Source organism: Pseudopipra pipra, chromosome 13 (genome assembly GCF_036250125.1).
Source record: "Pseudopipra pipra isolate bDixPip1 chromosome 13, bDixPip1.hap1, whole genome shotgun sequence".
Taxonomy (NCBI): Eukaryota; Metazoa; Chordata; class Aves; order Passeriformes; family Pipridae; genus Pseudopipra; species Pseudopipra pipra.
Genome location: NC_087561.1, coordinates 709,803 through 731,192, shown reverse-complemented (window position 1 = coordinate 731,192; position 21,390 = coordinate 709,803). Strand labels below are relative to the sequence as shown.

General features: G+C 54.1%; 2 protein-coding genes across 3 annotated transcripts in view; one reads left to right on the top strand and one right to left on the bottom strand.

The window, feature by feature from the left end:
* Window positions 1–633: 633 nt before the first annotated feature.
* On the bottom strand, window positions 634–7,951 carry YIPF6 (Yip1 domain family member 6). The gene is made up of 7 exons (XM_064669527.1): window positions 7,847–7,951; window positions 6,975–7,103; window positions 6,437–6,515; window positions 6,096–6,138; window positions 4,945–5,070; window positions 4,688–4,845; window positions 634–3,876 (listed from the first exon to the last, which is right to left on the bottom strand). Exons 1-7 carry the CDS (start codon window positions 7,883–7,885, stop codon window positions 3,758–3,760), a joined length of 693 nt encoding a protein of 230 aa, XP_064525597.1. The 5' UTR covers window positions 7,886–7,951; the 3' UTR covers window positions 634–3,757.
* A 570-nt stretch (window positions 7,952–8,521) lies between these two features.
* Window positions 8,522–21,390, top strand: part of OPHN1 (oligophrenin 1) — a 51,779-nt gene continuing 38,910 nt past the window's right edge. Inside the window, exon 1 of one of the 2 annotated variants that reach the window (XM_064669521.1) lies at window positions 8,522–8,789. In XM_064669521.1, coding sequence (XP_064525591.1) covers window positions 8,636–8,789 — 154 coding nt within the window. In that variant the 5' untranslated portion in view covers window positions 8,522–8,635. The remainder of the gene's footprint in view (window positions 8,790–21,390) is intronic. The other variant, XM_064669522.1, reaches the window with a different exon arrangement.

The following is a 21,390-nucleotide window of genomic DNA, read 5'->3' as shown; positions in this document are numbered from 1 at the left end:
CCCACTGTCACCCAAGTGACCGTCACCCACTCTGCATCCCCAGTGCAGAGCATGGACACAGTCCTGGCCATCGCCTTAAATCCCAGTGCAAGACAGGGAAGGGGTTAATTGCCATTGGTTCATTAGCCAGGTCAGGGTTGGGGTTAATTGCCTATCGTTCATTAGCCACTCAGAGATGGGGTTTAATATCCATTCATTCATGAGGCACCATCTTACCAGGTCTCTGTTCTCCCTTCACTCCCACCTCAGTCAGCACACTGAGCCCTGGCCAGTGCTGCTGGGGCACACTCGGGTCCCTGAAGCCACCTGAACCCCAATTCTGGGGCACACCAGCACTGCTGCTCCTTCCCCGAGCTGCCTGTGACCAGCTGGGAGCACTGGCGAGATCTGAGCCTGAGCAGGGCAATGTCCTGGCTCAGCCCCCGGGGCTCTGGCACATGTGGCCGTGTCCTGCTGTCCCTGTCGGGCCAGGGGGACACGAGGGCAGGGACTGGGGAGCTTCCCCCTCCTGCCTCAGCTGGGCTAGGGGAGCTCCCGTGGGACAGGCACAGAGAGCACAGAGAGCACAGCTTCCACCCGCACATCACACTGCCCACGGCACCTTCAGCCCGCTTGAATTTTCAAATTTTCAAGTTAAAAACAAATTTTCTTTTTATTGGTATTACATAGATCAAAATTAAACACATACAACTTCTGCTGATAAACAGTATTAGAAAAATCCTAGTAGGAAAGCAAGCCTGGTTTGTGCATCAAAAAATCAGCTGCTTCTCTGCAGAAGAGTTCAAACACTTCATTAAAGGCAACAGAGCTGCTTCCCCCTGCTTTTCTTTCCCCCTGGAAAGTACAGCACTTGTTACCACAGACATTTCCAGCACAAGCTAAACCTCTGTTGCAGTCCCAGAGATCACTCACCTGCACAGCCCTCGGGGAGGGATGGCTGGACACCTGGACAGGACAAGGGACATTCAGAGGGCACTCAGCACCCTGAGGTAACACCAGTACTTTAAAGCACTACCAGCATTAACTGCAGGCACCTGCAAATATCCAGGCATTTCACTTGCCTGAACTGAAATGTTTTGGTTGTATTTAACGTGCCAGAGTCCCGTTGGCTTTGGCATCGCCCACCCACCAAGGGACAAGGTGGTTCTGTCACAGTGGGGGCTCTGCAGGACATCCACGGCTGCCTGAGGAACAAATCCCAGCTTGGGCTTCTTGATTTCCTGACGTCACCCAAGACAGTTCCTCTCCAGTCATTCCCACTGGTGCTCCTCACTCCATCTCTCTGTGCCTTTATATTCCACTCACAAAAAGGGCTCCAATAATCATGATCTACGAGTGGAAAGGCCAAGCTACTCCACGGCTCTTCCGGAACCAACTGGAACCAATTATAACATCAACTGGAGCCATGAAAACCCAAAAAGTGTGGTTTCCTTCCCAACTGCTGCCAGCTCAAACCCACAGAGAGGTCACACCTCCAGTGGCACAGACCCTCCTGGAGATGTTGCAGCTTTAGGAGGCGATGGCTGCCATGCCAAAGGGGGATTGCCATGAGCCAAAAACCAAACCAAAATCACTCCTTCCCCTATAACCAGGTTACTTCTGCCTGTTCTTGCAGATTAAAAACAGTTCTTGACTGAAAAACTCAGTGACCAGCTGAAAAGTAAAGCAAGTTAATGTAAGAATAATTTTATTCTCTTGTATAAGCCAAGAGTGTTGATATAGAACAAATCACTGTGAGACTCAGATCCAAGACAAAAACAAGGAAAAGGCTGGGATTTTAACTCCCCTGAAAAATCATTTTCCTTCCTTTCAAAATATTTCTGGATCAGTTAAATGATCCAATTATCCTTCAGCTAGAACAGCAGCTCAAGTTACAAGACACTACAGAGACAGAACCCAAGGATTTCTCTGCAAGTGTGGTTGAGTTCTTGTAGGAAAGAAAGATTTGGCTCAAGGAATCTCACTGTAGCCATCAACAGCTTTACTATCCACTTCCCTTGAGTATTTCTTTTCAGCTTCATAAAGCTGAACTAACTTTTAAATTAACAAAAAAATGCACACTTAGAAGAAAAACCACATTCCATACCAGTAATAATTTAATGGAAGCTTAAAAATTCCCCGTTTCCATGGCCCCCATGTCAATAAACCCCTATAGCTCCTCTCCAGCCCCTTGGTGCCACAGCCAGGCCCTGTCACAGCAGTTCCTTATCCCCAAATGCAAAAATGCACTTTTAATCTGCAACTTAGCGATTTCCATCCCAACCCCCAACACTAGCAGTGTTTACAGCACAGACTGCTATTGTACACAGAACTATAAATTAGGAAATTCACACCTCAGCGGGACGCACAGACCTCAGGTTCAGTCTATCTGCACAACTGTAGGAAAAAGGACATTTTACAGCAGCTTTTTCACCCCAGATGTTTCGAAGCTCTCCCCTGGATTGCTGACTGAGAACAATGGACAACAGGAACCATTTCTGTACAGTTTCCAAAAGCAGATCCCAGCTCTCATCCCTGTGCCAAAATACACCCAACCCTTGCCCACCTGTGGTTCTCCAGGTGAGGTACAAAAAAAGCACCTGCAGGGACTGGAGAAAGAAACCCCCTCCCTCTTACAAAAGTGTTAAGCAAAACAAAAGCCCCACAAAACAGTGTCCAACATCTCAGGGCAAGTACAAGGGAACAAAATGTTTGCTCACATTTCTGTTGCTGTCCCTGTAACAACCAAAGGAACAGTCACACACAGGCAGGCAAGAGCAGAATCCATGTCCTGCTCCACAGCAGCCTCCGCCTTCAGCACCATTTACTCTCCTTCCTTCAACCTGTTCTAAAACTTTGGGGCCCAAGCCCTGGTGTGGTTTGTCAGCACCAAACAGCCTGTGCAGTAAAACCTCAATTTACTGCACAGAACCCCTTGTTTCTATCATATATACACACTCTTGGTGCTCTCCAGGGAATTCTCCCTTCCCAAATGCAGAGTGGGAGCCCAGTCCCTGCTATAAACCAGTTCCAAAACAGTTCTGAGTGTTTCTGCAGGACTCCAAGCTGTCCCCTGTGGTCACAGGGCTGCACCTCTCTGAGCCCACACCCCTCACAGACACAGGGCCAGGGTGACACAGTGCTGAAGGCATCAGGCTGGAACCCTCTCCCCTGGCACACGAGGGATGAACACACGCAGCACACAGATATGGGCAAAGGCAACTCCCTGCCACCAGCTCCAATTCACTGCAAAGACACTCAACTGGGTTTTGCTGAACTCCTGCTTCCCAGGAAAGCCCCGGGTCCCACGATGCCCCACGTGCACATCCCACCACTCCAAAGGGAATGAAAGGAGTCAGACACGTCTTTTCCCTCTCCACACATCACAGCAGTGAAGTTCTACAGTTTGATAAGGCATTTTCATCTTCAGTGAGAATCCAAGCACAGGCACGAACTCTGCCAAGTAGTGTGATCCTGTAACTTCATCTCCCAACAGCTTGGAATTCCAGGATCTCCTGCTCGGTCCTCAGTCCCAGTGGGTACTGTTTATTTAACATCAGTACAGAGCAGGGCTAAATAAACCCCTCAGTAGCTGGACCTCGGTATCTTTCACAAAGAGGGACACACAAGCGAGCACTTTTTGCAGCTCTCTGGCTTTATCCCACAACCTGCCTTTTTACAGTATCCCTATATATAAATTAGAAAGAGATAAAGCCAAGGATTCACTGCAGCGTCCATGAAAAACTCCAGTCCGTGTCCCAGTCCCTTGGGATGGGGCTCACTGAGGGGTGAAGGTGAGGATCATCCAGCTGATGACGAAGTAGAAGAGGAAGATGGGGTAGACGACGAGTGCCTTGCGGTTGGGGGGCTGGCTGTCGGCCAGGAACGCCGTGGAGGCTGCGGAGACACAACAGTCAGCACAGCCCCACCCGGGACAGGGGCTGCACTGCAATGTGGGAAAGGGAAACCACAGCAACCCACTGCTCACACAATGGGCTGCAATCACCAGGTACCGCTCCCTCTTTCACAGAGAAAGGTAAATCATGGAATCACAAAACGGTTTGGGTTGGAAGGGACTTTAAAGCCCCTCCAGTTCCACCACCTTCCACTAGCCCAAGCTGCTCCAAGGACACCAGGAGCAGAGGCAGAGGCTGAACCTGTGCCTGCATTAGGACTGGAAGAATTAGGGTCCAGAAGGCAAGTCCTACAAGGAGCAGCTGAGGGAGCTGGGAGGGCTCAGCCTGGAGAAAAGGAGGCTCAGGGGGGACCTTCTCGCTCTCTGCAACTCCCCGACGGGAGGGGGGGCCAGGAGGGGTCGGGCTCTGCTCCCAGGGAACAAGGGACAGGAGGAGAGGGAACGGCCTCAAGTTGTGCCAGGGGAGGGTCAGGTTGGACACCAGGAGGAATTTCCTCATCGAAAGGGTGGTTGGGCATTGGAAGGGGAGGTGGTGGAGTCTCCATCCCTGGAGGTGTCCAAGGGAGGACTGGACTCAGTGCTCTGGGCTGGGGGACAAGGTGGGGATTGGGCACAGGCTGGACTCGATGGGCTGGAGGGCTTTTCCAAATTCAGTGATCCTGGGATTCTTTCTACAGTAGTACAGCTGCCCAGGAAGCACCTCAGACTACATCACCCACTGGCTCTACCCAAGGGACTGAACGCAGAGCAAACCCCTGAGCACAGCACACAGGGCACACGCAGGGCACTCACCCAGGGTGGACCACCCGAACATGGCCACGACCACGATGAGGCGGATGATGAAGCTGATGGTGCCGGCGCCCGCCAGCAGCACCAACCTGCACACCAGCATGGCCACGGTGAGCGGCAGCACACAGTACCCCAGCACACACAGGCTCTGGAAGAAGGAGCTGCACAGGGACACGGGAACAGGAGAACAGCAGTCAAAGCAGGCAGTGCAGAACTGCATGCACAGGAGGGTGTGAACTGCCACGAACAAACCCACTCACATGGTCCCTCCCAGGAGCTTCGAGTTGAGGGTGATGACCACGGCACCAAACCAGATGATGACAAAGACCTCGGCAAACTGGGGCCCTCCATCATCCTTGCTGTCTGCAGAACCACCCTGCAGCATCCTGGGGGGAGCAGAGAGAGACAGCTGCTGTGGGGACAGAGAAATCCTGCTGTGGGGGACAGACAGGCAGAGCCATAGGCACTGACTGAGTTTTCCTAAACTGGGGAAGATGGCAGAACAGGATCCCCAAACACTTATCCCCAGTTATGCTGCAGATCAATAGTTTTTCATCTCTTTCCTTATTTTCAGTACTATCCTCAGTTTTGCACAGGAAAGGAAAATGGTTGTGGCTCAATAGGGGAGATTTCAGCCCATTTGTTTCCCTGTTTTGAGGACTGTGCAAGCATTCAGAAAAGAATAAGCCATAGACAACAGGCTAAGAGATGGAAATTAAAGTACCAAAGATTTAGTACCTCGCATAGCAGCAGAGCAGTGAGTGATTGAACACATCAACCTTAAAGCAAGCTGGGAATAACTATGGGATGCAGGCACCACAGAGCCTGGGGAAGTGAGCAGGCACGGACTGGAATATTTAAATTACACCTCTCCTTCTGCTAAAGCTTTCCCACCACATTACTAACCGATTTCTGTACTCTGCGTACACAGGCGTGCCTCAGTTACTTACAGACCTCACCAACATTTCCCTCCCACCAGGCAGATCTGACTCCCCAAACTCCTGGGAGCCACCATCTCCTCCTATCCCTGATCCCTGGACCAGCCTCCCTTCTCCCACCGCTCTCAGGACACACAGCCCTGCAGCTCCCACACCAGGGTCCTGGCTGCAGCTGGGGGCAAAGGCATCAAACACAGCTGAATGAGGAAATGTGCCTGGGACACCTTCAGGAAAACCACTCCTAGGACAGGGACCAGGAAATGCTCACCCTTAAATCCTAAATTTAAGGATGAGAGATGCTAATAGGCTTGAAGTGTCACAAACACATTTTATAAGAGAATCCAACCAGGCAGTGCTTGTACAAGGCAGAGAGGGATCAGATGAGCTTGATCTCAACACATTAATCCATTTTGAACATTTCATTTCCCAGATGCCCAAGAGCACAAAACCCCAGGTCCCCCAGCAATACTCACAGAGCCAGGGAGACACACAGCACCAATGGGCCCCACAGATCCCCTGCAGGGAGAGGGAAAACACATCACAAATGTCACAGAACCATCTCAGTTCCATTCTCTTGGGAGTGACAAAGCCCTTTCCCAACTCCCAAGGTGCCATTTCCCACACCCCACTGCCCAACAATTTCCTTATTCAGCACCTTATACCATATTCTGTAACAAAATTCATTCAAAGCCCATCCCTGCTAAAGCTCCCAGTTGTACCCCCAGCCCAGAGCCCTGGTGACACCGTGACTGTCCCAGCTGCTGCTCAGCCCGGGATGTCCCACACTGCTGCTCCCTGTCCCCCTGGCACGTACAGTCCCTGAGGAGTGCGCTGCTCTTCCGGGGGTACATCACATGGACAAACTTCTTCCCAACGGCCTTCAGGTCCCTCATCTGAAACAGACACGAAACACCCCAATTTCCCCCTGTACAAAAATTACAGTTCCTAGTAAAGCAGACAGACAGAAGTAAAGGAGCAATGATGGTAACTCAGGAGAAGATCCCAACAGTTCTGTAGCATCCTCTGAGACAGACACTGCCTATTTTCCCTGCGTTCCTTAACAACCACAACATCTTGTCCTTTTCCTTAACAACCACAATATTATATCCTTTAATAACACCAGAAGAACAACAATATTTGCTCCTCTAAAAAAAGAAAAGAAATGAAGAATCCACAATTCAGACACTTCTAACCCATAGGATTTTGTTTTACATGACGAGTTGTAAAAAAATCCCCAGACTTACACTGAAGTACAGGTCAAGCAGAGCTGTGCACAAACACAGGTTTTGCACAACAGCTGCCAAAGACTCTGGAAAACCCAAGTTTTACCCCAACCAGAGGCCCAGACTCACAATCGTGTCCCTGACAGGCTCGTCCAGTGTGGAGTAATCCTCATCAGGAGAGTGAGATCCCACGGGGACAGTGATCTCCCCTTCCACTGGGATGTCCTGGGATATGGACACATCTGCCAGACCTGGGAACTGAAAGGATTTCAGCCTTTAGGAGGGAACACAAACCAGCTCACGTGCACCTCCGATGGGCTGGGGATGGACACAGCTGCTCAGGTAACAAAATGGCCTGAGCAGGTGAGCTGAGATGTGTTTATAGATGTGTAGGAGCATTTCTCCAGTCCCTCCCATAAGCTGCTCTCTGCCCTCTTTCGGCAGCAACAACTGAAGGGAGGAAAGAGCAGTTTGTGTTTTAAGTGAGGTGAAGCCACGGGAACCACCTGCCTTTGGAGGAGAATGACTCCCACGGAGAATAACCCGTGGGGACTGCACCGACCCCCCGGCCCGGGCACGCACCGAGGCTGTGACACAACCAGGTTTCCCCGGGCTGATTCCCCGCAGCCTGGCGGGGCGGGAGAGCTCTGGGTGCCCGCAGGGGGAGGAAACAGAGCACAGCAGACCGGTTCTACGGCAAACCCCAGGGCAGGGAGGGCGCGGCGGGAGGACGGCGGCTCTCAGTCCCTGCTCCTGCCCCCGTCCCGGTGCCCAGGCCCGTCCTCTGGACAAGCCGCCGCCCGCTGAGGCCTCCAGACTCCGCTCCGCCCGCGCTGACCGACAGCCGGGCCCTGGGAGGGGAGGGCGGGGGGGGCGAGCACCCGCGGACACCCCCGGTCCCCTGTTCCCCCCGAGCCCCCGGCCCCCCATACTCCCCTCGTCTCCCCTGATCCCCGTCTCCCCTGTCCCCTTGTCCCCGTGTCCCCCCGTTCCCCGCTCACCAGAGTCCCCCCGGCCCCGCTCCCCTCCACCGCCGCCATCTTGGCTGCCCCGGCGACGTGGAGGCTGCTCTGACGTCATCACCGCGCGCCTCGCGTCACGCGCCGCCGCCGGGGTGTCCCTGGCAACGCGGGCAGGCGGCACCGCCCCCGCCCCGCCAGCAGGGGGCGCGCTCAGACCAGCCCGTGCGGCTGCGGGAGCGACCGGACCGGATTATACGGAACGGACTGACCGGAGTGACCGGACCGCATTGTACGGACCGGACTGAGCGGAGTGACCGGACCGGAGTGACCGGACCGGATTCTACGTACCGGACCGAGCGGAGTGACCGGACCGGATTCTACGGACCGGACTGACGGGAGTGACCGGACCGGATTCTACGGACCGGACTGACTGGAATGACTGGACCGGATTATACGGACCGGACTGCCCGGAGTGACCGGACCGCATTGTACGGACTGGACTGCGCAGACTGACCGGACCGCATTGTGCGGCCCGGCCCCGGTGCCCCGGGCGGCACATCCCGGACTACACGTCCCGGCGGCGGCGCGGCCGGAAGCGGGGCCCGGGCGGGGGTCCCTCGGCCCGGCTGCAGCGGCAGCAGCGGCAGCAGCGGCGGGGCGGGGCCGGGGCGGGGCCCGCGGGATGTCGGCGGTGCGGGGCGGCGGTGCTGGCGCTGGTGCTGGTGCTGGTGCTGGTGCTGGTGCCGGTGCCGGCGCTGGCGGCGGCGCTCCCGGTGCCCGTGCCCGTCGGTAGCCGCAGCCCGGCGGAGCCGCCCCCGGCCCGCGGCCATGGGGCACCCGCCGCTGGAGTTCAGCGACTGCTACCTGGACAGCCCCGACTTCCGAGAGCGCCTCAAGTGCTACGAGCAGGAGCTGGAGCGGACCAACAAGTTCATCAAGGAGGTGATCAAGGACGGCAACGCGCTCATCGCCGCCATCCGCGGTGAGCGGGCCGGGCGGGCCGGGCGGGGGTCCCTCCTCTCCCCCTCGGCAGCCGCGTCTCCGGGAGACGCCTCGGCCCCACCCCTGCGCTGGGCATCGCCCGGGCACGGCGGGACCCCCGGGCACGGCGGGACCCCCGGGCGGCAGCCACCGCCCCCGCCACCCCGGGGCTGGCCCTGTCCCTGTCCTTATCCCTATCCCTGTCCCCACACCGCCCCCGCCACCCCGGGGCCACCCGGAGCTGTCCCCGCGCAGGGCCAGGTCGGACCCCCCATCCATCCCCGCTGGGCTGGCACCAGCTGCGGCACCGGCCGAGCTCTTCCAGGCACCTCCTCGTTTAAGGACAGCAATCCCTGCTGGCGGAGGGTGCTCCGTTATTTTGCGTCACCCAAGTGGTTGGAGCGTGGTGGGCCATGGCCAGTCATCTCGTCGCCCCCTGCTTCCCTGGGGGGCACTGGGAGGATGAGAGGGGCCCTCCAGATCCCTCCCTTCTTTTGTTGGTGGTGTTTTGTCATTGTTCATATCACGATGAGAATTTTTCCCAATGAAAGGTCGATTTCAGTGTTGACTTTGAGGGAGTTGCCCGTTCAGAAGTGCTGACAGATCACCAGAGCACCCGGCCAGGTTGTGTCACCTGAAACCACCACGTCCCACGTGTTTAACACGTTTCTGACCCGTCCAACTGCTTTGAATTGTTTTCCCTTCCCAGAGCTGTAGCTACTCCTTCATATACACCTTCCCTGTGTCGTCTCCCACATCTCCTTGGACTCAATGATCTTAAAGGTCTTTTCCAATCCAAGTGATTCCATGATTCTCTGCTGTTATAAATGCACTAGAACCAGCCCAGGCCAGCAGAGCAGCCAAGGGGGCAGTGAAGGCAGACACAATCCGTGCTGGTCACACACGGTTTTCCTGCCAGCTGGTTGCTTTCAGTTGGTGTTAATAGGTTTAGCTGCTGCCCTTTTGTTCAGAATAATTCAGAGCTTCCTTGTTATCCAGGCCATGGCTGGAATAGCCCATGTTTGCCCATCTGGAAGCAGCAGAGACAAAAGCTGGTGTGACTGAAACTGCCAACGTCACAGGGCTGTGAGACCTAATGTGAGCTACAAAAACACAAATCTCTGCTTAGTCCAGGGCAAAAAAAACCACCAAAAAATAGAAATGAGAGGGATTTTAACAAACCTGCTGGTTAATGGAAATGCTCTTCTTTTCCTTCATCACTTTGCTCAAAACCGTTTCCCTTTTTAGTCTTTGTGGTGCGCAGGGATGTGCAGGGGTTTTGCTGGCTCAGCAGACCCGGCCGAGGGAGACTGGCCAAGGAGGAAGGGGAGAAGTAGAAGGAAGCTGATCACACCCAGAGATCATAGAGGTCCCTTCCCACCCAAAACATCCTGCTCATACCTGGCTTTTGTTTTCCATCTGCCAAGTGATACAGACAAAGTGACTGTGGCACTTCTTGGACTTTGGCAGGACCTTGGGTTCCCCTGGGTGAGCCGAGGGTTTTGGGCTGTCCATGGTGTGAGGAGCTCAGTGTTTGTTGTTCCTTCCTGGGCTGCTGGCATGGCTCTTGCTGGCAGTGTCCAGCCAGGTCAGGCTGTCTCAGCTGACCTTCTGGGTACCAAAATACAGGGAGTGTTCAGCAGGGTCTCTAGAGCATGACAAGGACAAACGCACTGGGCATCACTGTCAGCAACACAAGCTTGGCATCCGGTGTCTAGTCAGGGCCATTTCGGTGACTTCTGTTTGAGATTTTTGGGTGTGTTTTGACTTTTGTTTAGCCCTTTTACTGGTAGATTAATTTGCCATAATCCCATTTGTAGCTAATTAATATGTGAACTCAAATGGAAATGTTTTAAACAAGTCATTCAAGTAGCATGGAATTATAAACACAGAGTATTAAAAGCATCCAGGGTGTGTGTGTGGCTGGTGGGTGCTGTGGTGTTTAATGGATTGGTTGTTTCCCAAATGCACGTGTTCCCATTCCCCAGTTTGCCTGGCTGCAGTGCTGGGCAGTGAGTCACTGCCAGCAGGACCCGTCTGGGACGCGCTGGGGCTGCAGCTTGGGACAGCCACGGCTGTGCTCCAGACCTGTCTCCTGGTGTTTATGCCCAGCAGTCTCGAGGCTTGCAGTGACACAGGCCCTTCCTCAGAGCAGAATTCCTGTTGATCTGGATGAAGTGTTGTTTAATCCCCTTCCCCAAGTGACTCCCATACATATGGTGCCGGCACCCAGCGCTTTCTCCAGGAGACAAATAAGGGCTCAGGGGACCTTAATAAAGGCAGGGGGACCCTGCTTGTGGGTGCCCACCCACTATCTGGGACAGGAGAGGTGAGTCCCCCCTTACCCTTTACATGGGATGTGCCATGACATGAAGATCTCCAGGGATTGTCCCTGCCAATGAGTCCCATCCATTGGCACAGCTCCAGAGCATTTCTCCTGCCGTCATCGAGCTGAAACTGCCTCCTCTGAGCTCCCAGGTGGGGAGACAAGAGCAGCAGGACCCTCAGTGGTGGCACCTGGACCTGGTGCAGAAATTCATCAGTTTTAGAGCCTGCTGCTCTGCAGGAGTCTGCTGACTTCAGCTTCCTGAACATTTCTGATGAAAAGCTGCACTTCCCTTCCTGTCCCCATCCCAGGCTGACCCGTGGCTGGGCCGTGGGTAAGTGCTTTCCCAGGCAGCAGGGCTTCCCTGCCTCTTACTCCTTCTGTGCCTGGCGCAGTTGTCCAGGGGCCAGCACTGGGAGCCATCCCTGGGAAGCTCTGCCTGTTGTGTCCATGTGGGGCAGAGGCTCCGTGTGCCTCTGTTCCTGTGCAGGGCAGGTGGTGGTGCAGGGCTGTTACCGAATGAGGGAGGCACTTTGGGGGCTTTAACTCCTTTGGCCTTTCGTGGATTAAGAGAAACTGGTTCCACACACCCCCTCTGACTGATGGGTGGAACAAATAAAATCCAGGGGTGAAGCTCTCCCAGGGCTCTGCATCCCCCACATCCTGGTGAGGGTCCTTCTGCAGTTACAGCCCCACCAGTGCTGCCTTCGAGTGGGGTATTTTCTCTTGCTGACTGACCCCCCCCCAACAGTTGAATACAGTCTCAACTACATGTGGGACACCATAAGGGACAAAGTATAAGGTTGTACCAAGTGAGAAATTAAACTCACTAAAGCAGAGAATAATATTGTTCCTTTGTAACAATCTTGGGCGTGAAAGCCAGTGATAGAAACTAAGTTACTTTGAGCTAGAAATGTGAGTTATTTTTGTTGTAAAGTTGGCTGCATCCCTTCTTTTTCATGCCAGGAGTACAGAGAGTTGCTGGCAGTCCTATATGTTGCACTGGCAGTACTGAGGCCACCGTGGCCTGGCCCTGGTCAGGGAGGGAGAAGGACTGGGAGGTGTCCATCCCCTCGGGCTGGTGCCTGTCCCCTCAGGCTGGCCAGGGCCAGGGCCTGATGTGGGCCCAGCAGCAGCCCCAGGCCACCGTGGCCAGCACTGGTGTGACAGAGAAGCCTTGCTCAGGCCACACACTCGAGGCCACAAGGGATGCCAGAAGTTGTGACTGTAAGAACAGCTGCTTTACAGCAGTTTCTTTCTGTGGTTTTTTTAATCTCTCCTGCTCACTGAACTCTGTCGTGTGTGTGGTAATGCAAACCCATTTATTTCCCCTGTTCTTTGATCTGCTCTGCCAATTAAATATCAAATGGAATTGCAGAAATGTCAGGTTGAGGCTTTTCTCATTAATATCTGAGTACTGTCATGGTGAAAATTGTCCTTTGAAGCTGGAGTAGCTCTGAGTTCTCATGCAAATATTGTGTATATGGTTCTGCACTTGATTTCTGTCCTGTGTGAAGCTCTGCAGTGTGCCTGGGATGTGCCTGTCAGTACTCAGTCTCCCCAGGCGGTGCAAGCACTTTATCCTGAAGGATGACATGATAAAGGTATGTGTAGGGACTGGGTGGGCTTTTCCCCAAGAATGGAATTGTATGGGGGACCCAGGGAAGGTGGCACCACCATCATCGTCCCTGCAGGTCCCCGCAGTGCTGTGTGTGGGAACTGGCTTGTCCCCTTAGGGAACTCCCTGTCCCCCAGCGTGGCAGACCCGTTCTGGACAGGTTTCTGTGCTGTCGCTGGATGTGGTGCCTGAGGGTTTAATGCTGTGGAGCGTGGGAAGCAGCATGGCATTGGAACAGGTTATTTTAATGGGATTGAAGCTGCTCAGAGAAGCCTGTCTGCCTGGTTCTCCAGAAACCCATGTCCTGATTCATGGGAAGGCTGTAGGGACAACATCTGGAATCTGTTCTTGCGGTACGTTACAGCCAGATCCTGGGTTCTGTGTCTGAACAACCCTAAAGTTCCTCTGGAAAAGGGGGAAGAGGAAGGAGTCTGTCCCACCCAGGAGAGGCTGCAGCTCTCCAGGCAAACATTAGCTCTGCTGGGAGGGCACAGCTTGGCATTGAGGTACCACAGTAACAGTATCCTGACCCAGGAAGACAGCTTAGCCCTGAGGCAGCATCTGGCACATGGGTGAGGATGTGCACAGAGCTGGGCCGTGATGATGCACAGGGGCCTCTGCCAGAGCCCTCTGCCTCACGTGGGGATGCCCAGGGCCCTCTGCCTCGTAGAAGCCACCGTTATACTCCCAGTGTGACCAGTGCAGTCTGAGCCCCAGCAAGGCTGGTGTGAGCAGTGTCTCTGATGCCACTGCCCGGGCGGGTGTGTAGAGGTTGCTTGTGTGCCCAAGGAATGCAGCTGCTGCTGGACAGACCTGGCCTTTTAAAATTTGGTCTGTCCTCTTGGCTCTCCTCCAGCTGTATCCTGTTCTCCTGATGCCATGCCCCAGGAAATCAGTGCCCGAGCCATGACAGAATGGATGCAGGATAAGACCCTGTTCTGGCAGCAGGACTTTAGGAACAAAAACTGTCCCTGGCTGGGTACAATCCACTGAACAAGGTCTCAGAGATCTCCTCAGCTTGGCCACCCTGTCACCCCTGCATTTGGAGGTGGCATCGGTTGTTCCACGGACTCAGCAGGAGCCTCAGCCCGGAGCCACAGGCGGAGCCAGGGCCTGGCACTGCCTGGAGGGGGACTGAGTCCTGGAGGGGGGCTGAGTCCAGCAGGGTCTCGTCAGTCTGCCAGGGATGGGCACTGGAGGTAGCACCTCAGAGGAGACACAGACAGGGATCTGTGGGCTGTTCCCTGGTGCTTTCCCACTGACCTTGTTCCACTGTGGACCCATTTTTCCACCCATGTTGGTTGTACTGGGAGGTGCTGCCTTGGGCTGACCCCAAGAGGGGACAGCTGCTGCTGCAGGGACACCTTCCCTATTTCCTCCCGGAGCACATCCCACTGGAGCAGCTGTGTCTGGGCTTGAGCAGAGGGAAAATGACTTGCTGGAAAATACATCAGTCTCCTCCAGCAATAATGCATTCTCCTTGTGAAGTGTCTCCTGACTTCTCTGGTCTAGTTATCTGAAGAGACATCAGACCCATATCCTGCCTAAAAACAATCAATGGCTGTAGGGTGGTTTTGTGTGCACTTAGACACCTCCTAGACCCAAACCAATTGCACTACATAAGTAAAGGACATAGAGGATGTGCCAGTTTAGCAGGATACTCTGCAAAAGGGAAGATGCAGTAACAGTGAAATGTCTTCATGAGGGTTTGGGGACCTGTGTGCTCTGAGTGTCTCCGTGCTGCAGCACTCAGGTTGTGGGTTGCACCATCCTATGGCACAGGAGATAGCAAGAGCACCTGGGAGCGGCTCACACAGAGCCCCTGGGAGGCCTTGAGTGGATCAACTGTGTGATTCCTTCCACTGGGAAGAACTACATCACCTTTATCCCTCAGTGGGCTGGTGTCCTTTGAGGGGAGTGGGAGTTCAAATCACAGTCTCCTGCAGCAGCTCCTAAGTGATGCTCATCTTGTAAAGAAAGGTCTCTGTGTTTGTACATCATCCCAGTGGGTTTCAGCTCTCCCAGAGACACCGCGCGGGTGTCCTCAGCACAGGGCAGTCTCTGCAGCCAATGGAGCCGCTCACGCTCCTGGGCTGCAGGCTCTGAGTGCAGGATCTGGGGCCCCAGTTAGTGCAAATCTAAACCAGACATGCTTTAACCATAGACTAAAACACAATAGCAGAAAAAAGAACAAAAACCCTCCCAAAAGCCAACCCTCCCCCAGCCATCAGAGCCAAATCTTCAGTGCAGGCAAGAGAGATGAGGCGCAGGCACAGGATCCGCCGGACCCAGCTGTGAGGCAGCTCCCACTCCTTGTTTAGGAGCTCAGGGATGTGTTTGTTGGCTTTTGCTCCCACTGGAGCAGCTCTCTTGCCCTGCACGTTGTCGCTGTGGCGTTTGGTTGCCAGTGGCTGATGGTGCAGGGCAGCTGGGCTGTGCGGTGATGGCCCTGTGTGAGCTGGGCTGGGCTGGGCTGGGCTCCATGTCCCCTCCCTGCTCCAGTCATGGGGTCCCCAGCCTCCTCCCTGGGAACCACTGGCTTCTGCTGGTTACAGCTGCTCCGCCTGTGTCCAGGGGTGCCCAGGGCTTGGTTCGCTGTAGGAAGCCCAGGGCAGGATTATGGGCTGAAGTGGCCCCTCGCCAGCTGTGGCTGTGGCAGCACCACACCAGCCCTGTCCCTGCCAGCTTGGGGGCTGGTTAGTGGGCTCAGGACCAGCCCTGGTCCAGCTCAAAACAAGCTAAAGTGCAGTATTTTGTGATGGCTTTTTCCAGCCCTGATACACTTCCCAAGAACTCACCTGCGTATGGCCAGGGCAAGAGGTAAAGTCATTTTCATGTGTTAAGGAATGTTTTTTCTTGTGCTGCATATGAGGCATGCAGGGAGCTTTTCATCCATCTTCTGCTGCCTTTCCTGGCTCCTTCCCTGGGAGGATGTGGGTGTTATCCATGTTCTGTGTGTGTCTGACAGCCCACTGCTCGCAGCAACACTGCTGCTGACCTAAGAGTTTCCTCTTGAGTCACCGTGTGAAGACTCAGCTTTTCTGGCTTTTTCCTTGAGAAATTGTTGGAATATTTTATTTCCTAATGCTGTTGGTAGCACACTGGTAACTACAGATGTGGTGTCCTTCACTGGCCCCCAGGCTTTTCACGGGTGGCTTCTGTCCTGCTGGGAGCCAGCCCCGGCTCCGTGGAGGGGCAGCGGTGGCCCTGCTCCATTGTGCTGAGGCGTGTGGCTGGACACCTCCTGAGGCACAGTCCTGGCAGGAGCACAAAGGTTTAGAGAACTGTGGGTTCACAGAACAAAAGACCAAACTCTGGCAAACAGCCAGTGCCATTTGCAGGTGCTGAACACCAAAATGCAGCTGCTTTGGAACTGCTGGAGGAGTTCAGCAGGCAGCAGTTACATTTTCTTAATCAGCATTGAATGAATCTTTCAAACAAATAGACCTTCTGTTCTGATATGTGTGAATGTAAAAGCTTTTGGAAACTTGTCGGGTTCGTTCTGGTGATGGTGGAGTTTCCACCTTGGCCTGTGTTCTGCCTCGCAGCCTCCTCACGGCCCCGGCCGAGCTGCTCTGTCGGGAGCGGCGATCCCAGGCCATGCTGGCTGTTCCCTGCTGGGCACATTTGAACACACCCTCTGTGCCCAGTGTCCTTTCTTGGCACCGAATTTTCTGCACAGGTGAACATGCGGTCACGAGTCGTTCAAGTGATGATAAGAGCAGAGGAATAGCCTGAGATAAAGTTCATAAATACAAGTACAGCCCAGAATTCAGTTGCTCTCTTAGTCTGATCTCTCTCCTTTTTAGCCTGTTCCCCCAGCCAAGCCTCATTCTGAAGAGCTGAGCCTGGAGATTCTTAAAACAAGAGTAAATTTATTAATCTTACTAAACCTTGTAGCTGTGAAAATGGAGAGCAAGGAAATGACCTGTTCCTATGCCATAACAGGATGAATTGGGGACTTGCAGGGTATCGGGAGACCCTCTGTGTTGGAGGTACAGAGCTGGACCTCCAAGTCCTTGTGGGATACAGAGGTGCCCAGAGGTGGGGTAGCTCTTGGCAGAGCCCCCTAAGGGTGCTCTGCAGGGTGGGTGGGCGGGTATCCCAGTGCCGGTCAGGTTGACGGTGCCAAGGGGTCTCCTGGGAGGTGCCAGCTGTCTCCCAGCCTGGGACAGGAGGGATGCGCATCCCTCCTCGTGCTGAACAGCTCCGGATTGCTCGCAAGCCACTGGCAATCCCTCCCTGGCTCAGAGTGTGACTCAGCTGGGCCCCTGCCCAGCCCTGCTGCGCCCTTATAGAGGGAAACTCTGAAATCATCTGTGCTCCGAGCGAGCCCGGCGCCCTGGCCCCTGCCTGGGAAGGGGGGCTGCAGGGAGACACATGTGAGGACTCTGCAGATCATGAGATGTCTCTGTGGGGGCTGCTCGTGCTCTGCCCCAGATAAGAGTGTTGTTTTCGTATTTGTTTTCCCTGTGTCCGTCCTGCCTGTGCAGCGGGAGCCGCGGCTCTTGGAGCACACCCTCTCCTGCCGCTCACGCCAGAGCTCTGTGCCAAGGGCCCGCTCGGCTGCTCTCGGAGCTCCGGGTGGCCTGGAGTGCTGCAGGGATCTGTGCAGCTCTGCCCTGGCCTTCCTGACCAGCCTCTTGGCACGAGGTCTCCCGATGCTCCCGGGAGGGGGGCTGTGCTCCTCCCTGACAGCTCGCTCCATCCAAGGGAGGGAAAAGTCCGTTTGCTTTCCATGGCTCAGCTTTGTGTATTTTTAGTTTTTGAAGAGTCTGTCCATTATTCCCCAGCTCTAGGCCCTGCCCCCAGTCTGGGGAAGGCAGTGACTGGCCTCTGTGGGACTGTGATGTAAACAGGTATATAAATAGGTGCAGCAGCCAGTGCCACCTGCCAGCCTCACCCTGATTCCAGCTGGCCACCTTGGCTTCCTGCCCCAGCCCTGCAGTGACACCCGGCTGCCACAGTCACGGCTCACCTGGCACCACTCTCCCCACAGCTCACCTGGCACTGCCATCTCCACAGCTCACCTGGCACTGCCATCCCAGCTCGCCAGGCAATGCCATCCTTGTCCCTTCTGCAGGGGCAGGTGTCCAGCAGCCTCTGCCTTGGGAATTGGCAGGAAAGCAGCCATGTGCTGCCGCCCTTGGAGCCTCCCGTGAAGGGTTTGGGAGCTGCTGACTGCCCAGCACAGGAACACCAGTACCACCTCTGTCAGCAGCGCCAGTGCCCCTGGAGCTGGGCAGTGTCCCCGTGCTGTGGCTTTCCCTCCTTTGCCAGGATCAGCACACTACAGGGCAGTGCTAAGCAATTCCCTGCTGTAGTGACAGTTGGATTTGGACACAAGGTGGTCTGAAATTCTTGCAGGTGTAGCAGCACCAGCCTTGCAGTTGGGCTTCAGTCCGTGGTGGACCAAAGGGCTGCAATGCTGTTTCCTCCTTGGTGACTCTTCTCTGCCTCTGCGACTCTGGGAGCATTTGCTCAAAAACTAGTTGCATTATTTCTTAATGCACATTTCACTGCTTTTGCCGATTTCTAAGGCCATCATCTTTTCTTAATCTCCATTTCAGTTGCCCACGTGTTCTGGGCTGGCTGCCCTGTGTCTCTTTCCAGTTTTGCTGAAGCAACTGCTCCAGCTTTGCAGAGCTGCAAGGTTGGTTTAAAAGGCCAGAAAAATACCAAAGGTGAAAAACTGTCCTTTGAGGAGTTTGGGCTTCAGTGCAGCCTTGTAACCCTTGCCAGCTCTTCTGGAGCATGGCAGGTTCGGCACAGCTGGTTTCCACAGGCAGTGAGAGATAAGACAGGCATGAGAAGTATATGATAAGTGTGAACCATTGCTGTGCTGGTCCTTGGGTTTTTAATTAAAGAGTAAATAAGAAAATAAGCCTGTTGAGCAAGTTCAGGAATTTCCCACAAGGCTGCCTGGGCAAGGAGGAGAATTTATGAGAATACAAGATGAAGTTTAGGACAGGAAACAGAAACTGGGTGGAGGGAGAGTGGGAGAGGATATGTGAACGGAGGTGGTGGTCCAGAGAGCAGGTAACCAGCTTGCAGAGCAAAAGGTCACTGTGTAGGGAGAGGTACTGAAAATTGTCTTTGTACTGGGAGTACAGCCTTGCTCTTCTCCCTGGAGAAGACAGGGAAGCAGCAGCTTATGAATGACTTGGTCAGTGAAGCCCTGATTAGGAGAGGTAAATGTGTGACAGTGTCAGACGTTCAGTAAATTCTTTTGCAAGAGATTTGTAAAGCACAGCTAAATATAGCAAGCTATTTTTAGCAGTTCATGCTAGCCACTTACTCCTGGCAAGTGGAAAACCCGTGTCAGTGTGGGAAAAATGGCCTTTGTCCAACGTGTCAGGATTTCTGAGTCCCCACAGAGCCTTCGGGGGCACTTGCGGACAACTTGCCCTGGGTCACTGCCAGGCACTGCCTGTCCTGGGCCACTCTGTAACTCCCTAATGGTGAGCATCTCTCCTCTGTGCAGCAACAGGAGGGCTGGATTCCTCCTAGGATGCTGGTGTGGATTCGGGACTACCTAGAAGGCCATCCTGGAAGTTATTTTTTCCTCATCTGAGAAAATCAACATGTTTTTGTGTTTGAGCAGCTGTGGAGTATTTGGGAGTGTTCTGTGAGTCAGGGCTCGTTACTGCTGATCCTGATGGTACATCCGGCTCGGCCGGGGGAGCTCATGGCTTTCAGAGCTGAGGTATTTTGGTGGGACACAGACTGGGGTTTTCATGCAGTTAGTACACACAGTGCAAATCCAACAGCTCGGAGCAGACTCCAGCCCCTTGACCAAACGCTTTGTGTGTCAGCTCCTGAAGCTCTGCTGAAAGGACAGAGAATCCCTGGGAAGCAGCAGGTCAGGTACCGAGTCCAGAACATCATCTGTGAGGCAGCAGCGGGGATCAGCTCCATCTCCATGATGCAGTTCCCTGGGGAATTCTTTGGTGGGAGTTGGTAACAATGAACACATTGTTTTCCCCTCAGGGATCACAGCCCTCTCTCTGCATGCTGGGGAAAACTGGCATTTCTCATGTTGTGCATGTACTGTGCATGCACTCCATGGGGGAGGAGGAAATGGTCCATAGGGACCACTGGAAGGAAATGGAGGTGTGTCCTCAGCTGCTGTGTGTCAGGGTCTTGCAACATTTCCCTGACAAAAATGGATTTCCAGAGTTCAGATCTAACCTGAAAATTTGTCTTTGTCTTAAAATGCTCTTATTTAAGGGCAGAATGAACTTTTATTGTCTTTTGTTTGCTTATTTGTAAGTGTATGGCTGGGTTAAACAGTTCTGTTTTCAAGCTGGAGAAGAAGAAAGCAAAATGCAAAGGTGGAGCTCCTGCTTACATCTGCTTGGTTATTTGCACTGGCACGGCTCAAACCTGGTTTGGATTTTCCTTTTTGATTCCTTAGGGGACTCCTCACGGGTTGCTGAAGTTGTGGCTGAGTTACTGCATGAAGGGCACCTGGCGCTGCTATCTGTGGGTCAGATGGAGGCAGAAGCTTGGAAATGGCTTGTTCCCCCATGGAAGTCTCTGCTGCCTGCTCTTCCCCAAGCTGGGAGACCAGCTGAAGTCACTTCCTACCTTCTGGTGTGGACTGGGACATCCCATCCCTTCCCAGGAACAGGGGATGCTGCAGCCCCATCACTGTTCAGCTGTTCACACCCTCAGTGGGATCAGGTTAAGTTCAGGAATGCCTTTGCTCTGGGACTGTTGCTGGCCAATGATTGCCATGGTGTTGAGGTGTGGGGGTGTTCCTTTTATTTTAGTTTTTCCTCCTTAATTTGCAGTGTGATTAATTTGCCCAGGGAGTAGCATGTGATGAAGATTAGCTAAAGGGCTGCTGAACCCACTGTCTGCTCAGCCCCTGACCTTCTGGAGGAGCAGCAATTCCCACCTGGCTGTGTCCTAGGAAGAAGCAGAGGCAGTGCTGGCTGTAGCGGCTGCTGCACAGCCAACCAATGTCATATAAGCAGGGACTATTTGGGTGTGGATGAGGAGGGTGAGGGTGCTGACAGCCTGGCCTCTGGTGTTAAGTGAGGCAGCCCAAGCACATTCCTCCTGTGGTGCACGGATTCTGCTGGTCCCCATAGCTGTCACCACTGGATTGTCACTGCCACTTCTATTTCTGTGTGCTCAGGGACATGGTTTCCTCTCTTGGGAACAGAGGACCATTGCAGTCACAGAGATTGTGATTGTGGGTTGCAATTAGCAAAGCTAATTAAGGATGTGCACCTGTGACACCTGGAGCATCACAGACTCTGGTGTGGCACCTCCTGCCCCATTCTCCAACCAAGGCTGCTCACCCTGGGAGTGTGAGGGGGAGTGTGGGGCTGTGTCCCCCACAGCTCTGTCCTGTGGTGGTGGTTTCCTTCTGGTTTAAATTCTAAGCACTGAGGTAAAAAGCAGCAGCACAGCCTGGTTTGGGGCTCTGTTTGTGTTTCTGCTTTGTCAGAGGCCTGTGGCTTTTGCAGCGGTAGCAGCACTTTTTTGTTTGTGGTTTTTGGTTACCTGTGGTTGCTGTGAAAGGTTGAAGTGAGGATCCTACCAGGTCCTTGCTGAGCAGGCTGTGTGTGGGGCACATCCTTCCTGAGCTGTTGGCTCTGGAGGTGTGTTTACACATAAATACAGCCCCAAGTTCTCCGTGTGGCT

Bases quoted from the DNA above. Each gene is read 5' to 3' on its own strand.
- YIPF6 (XM_064669527.1), bottom strand. From the start codon at position 7,885: ATGGCGGCGGTGGAGGGGAGCGGGGCCGGGGGGACTCTG. The intron at 6,139-6,436 runs GTACGTGCCAGG...CTCTCCCTGCAG, and splicing joins CAGCGCACTCCTCAGGGACT to GGGATCTGTGGGGCCCATTG. The intron at 4,846-4,944 runs GTGAGTGGGTTT...GTCCCTGTGCAG, and splicing joins AAGCTCCTGGGAGGGACCAT to CTCCTTCTTCCAGAGCCTGT.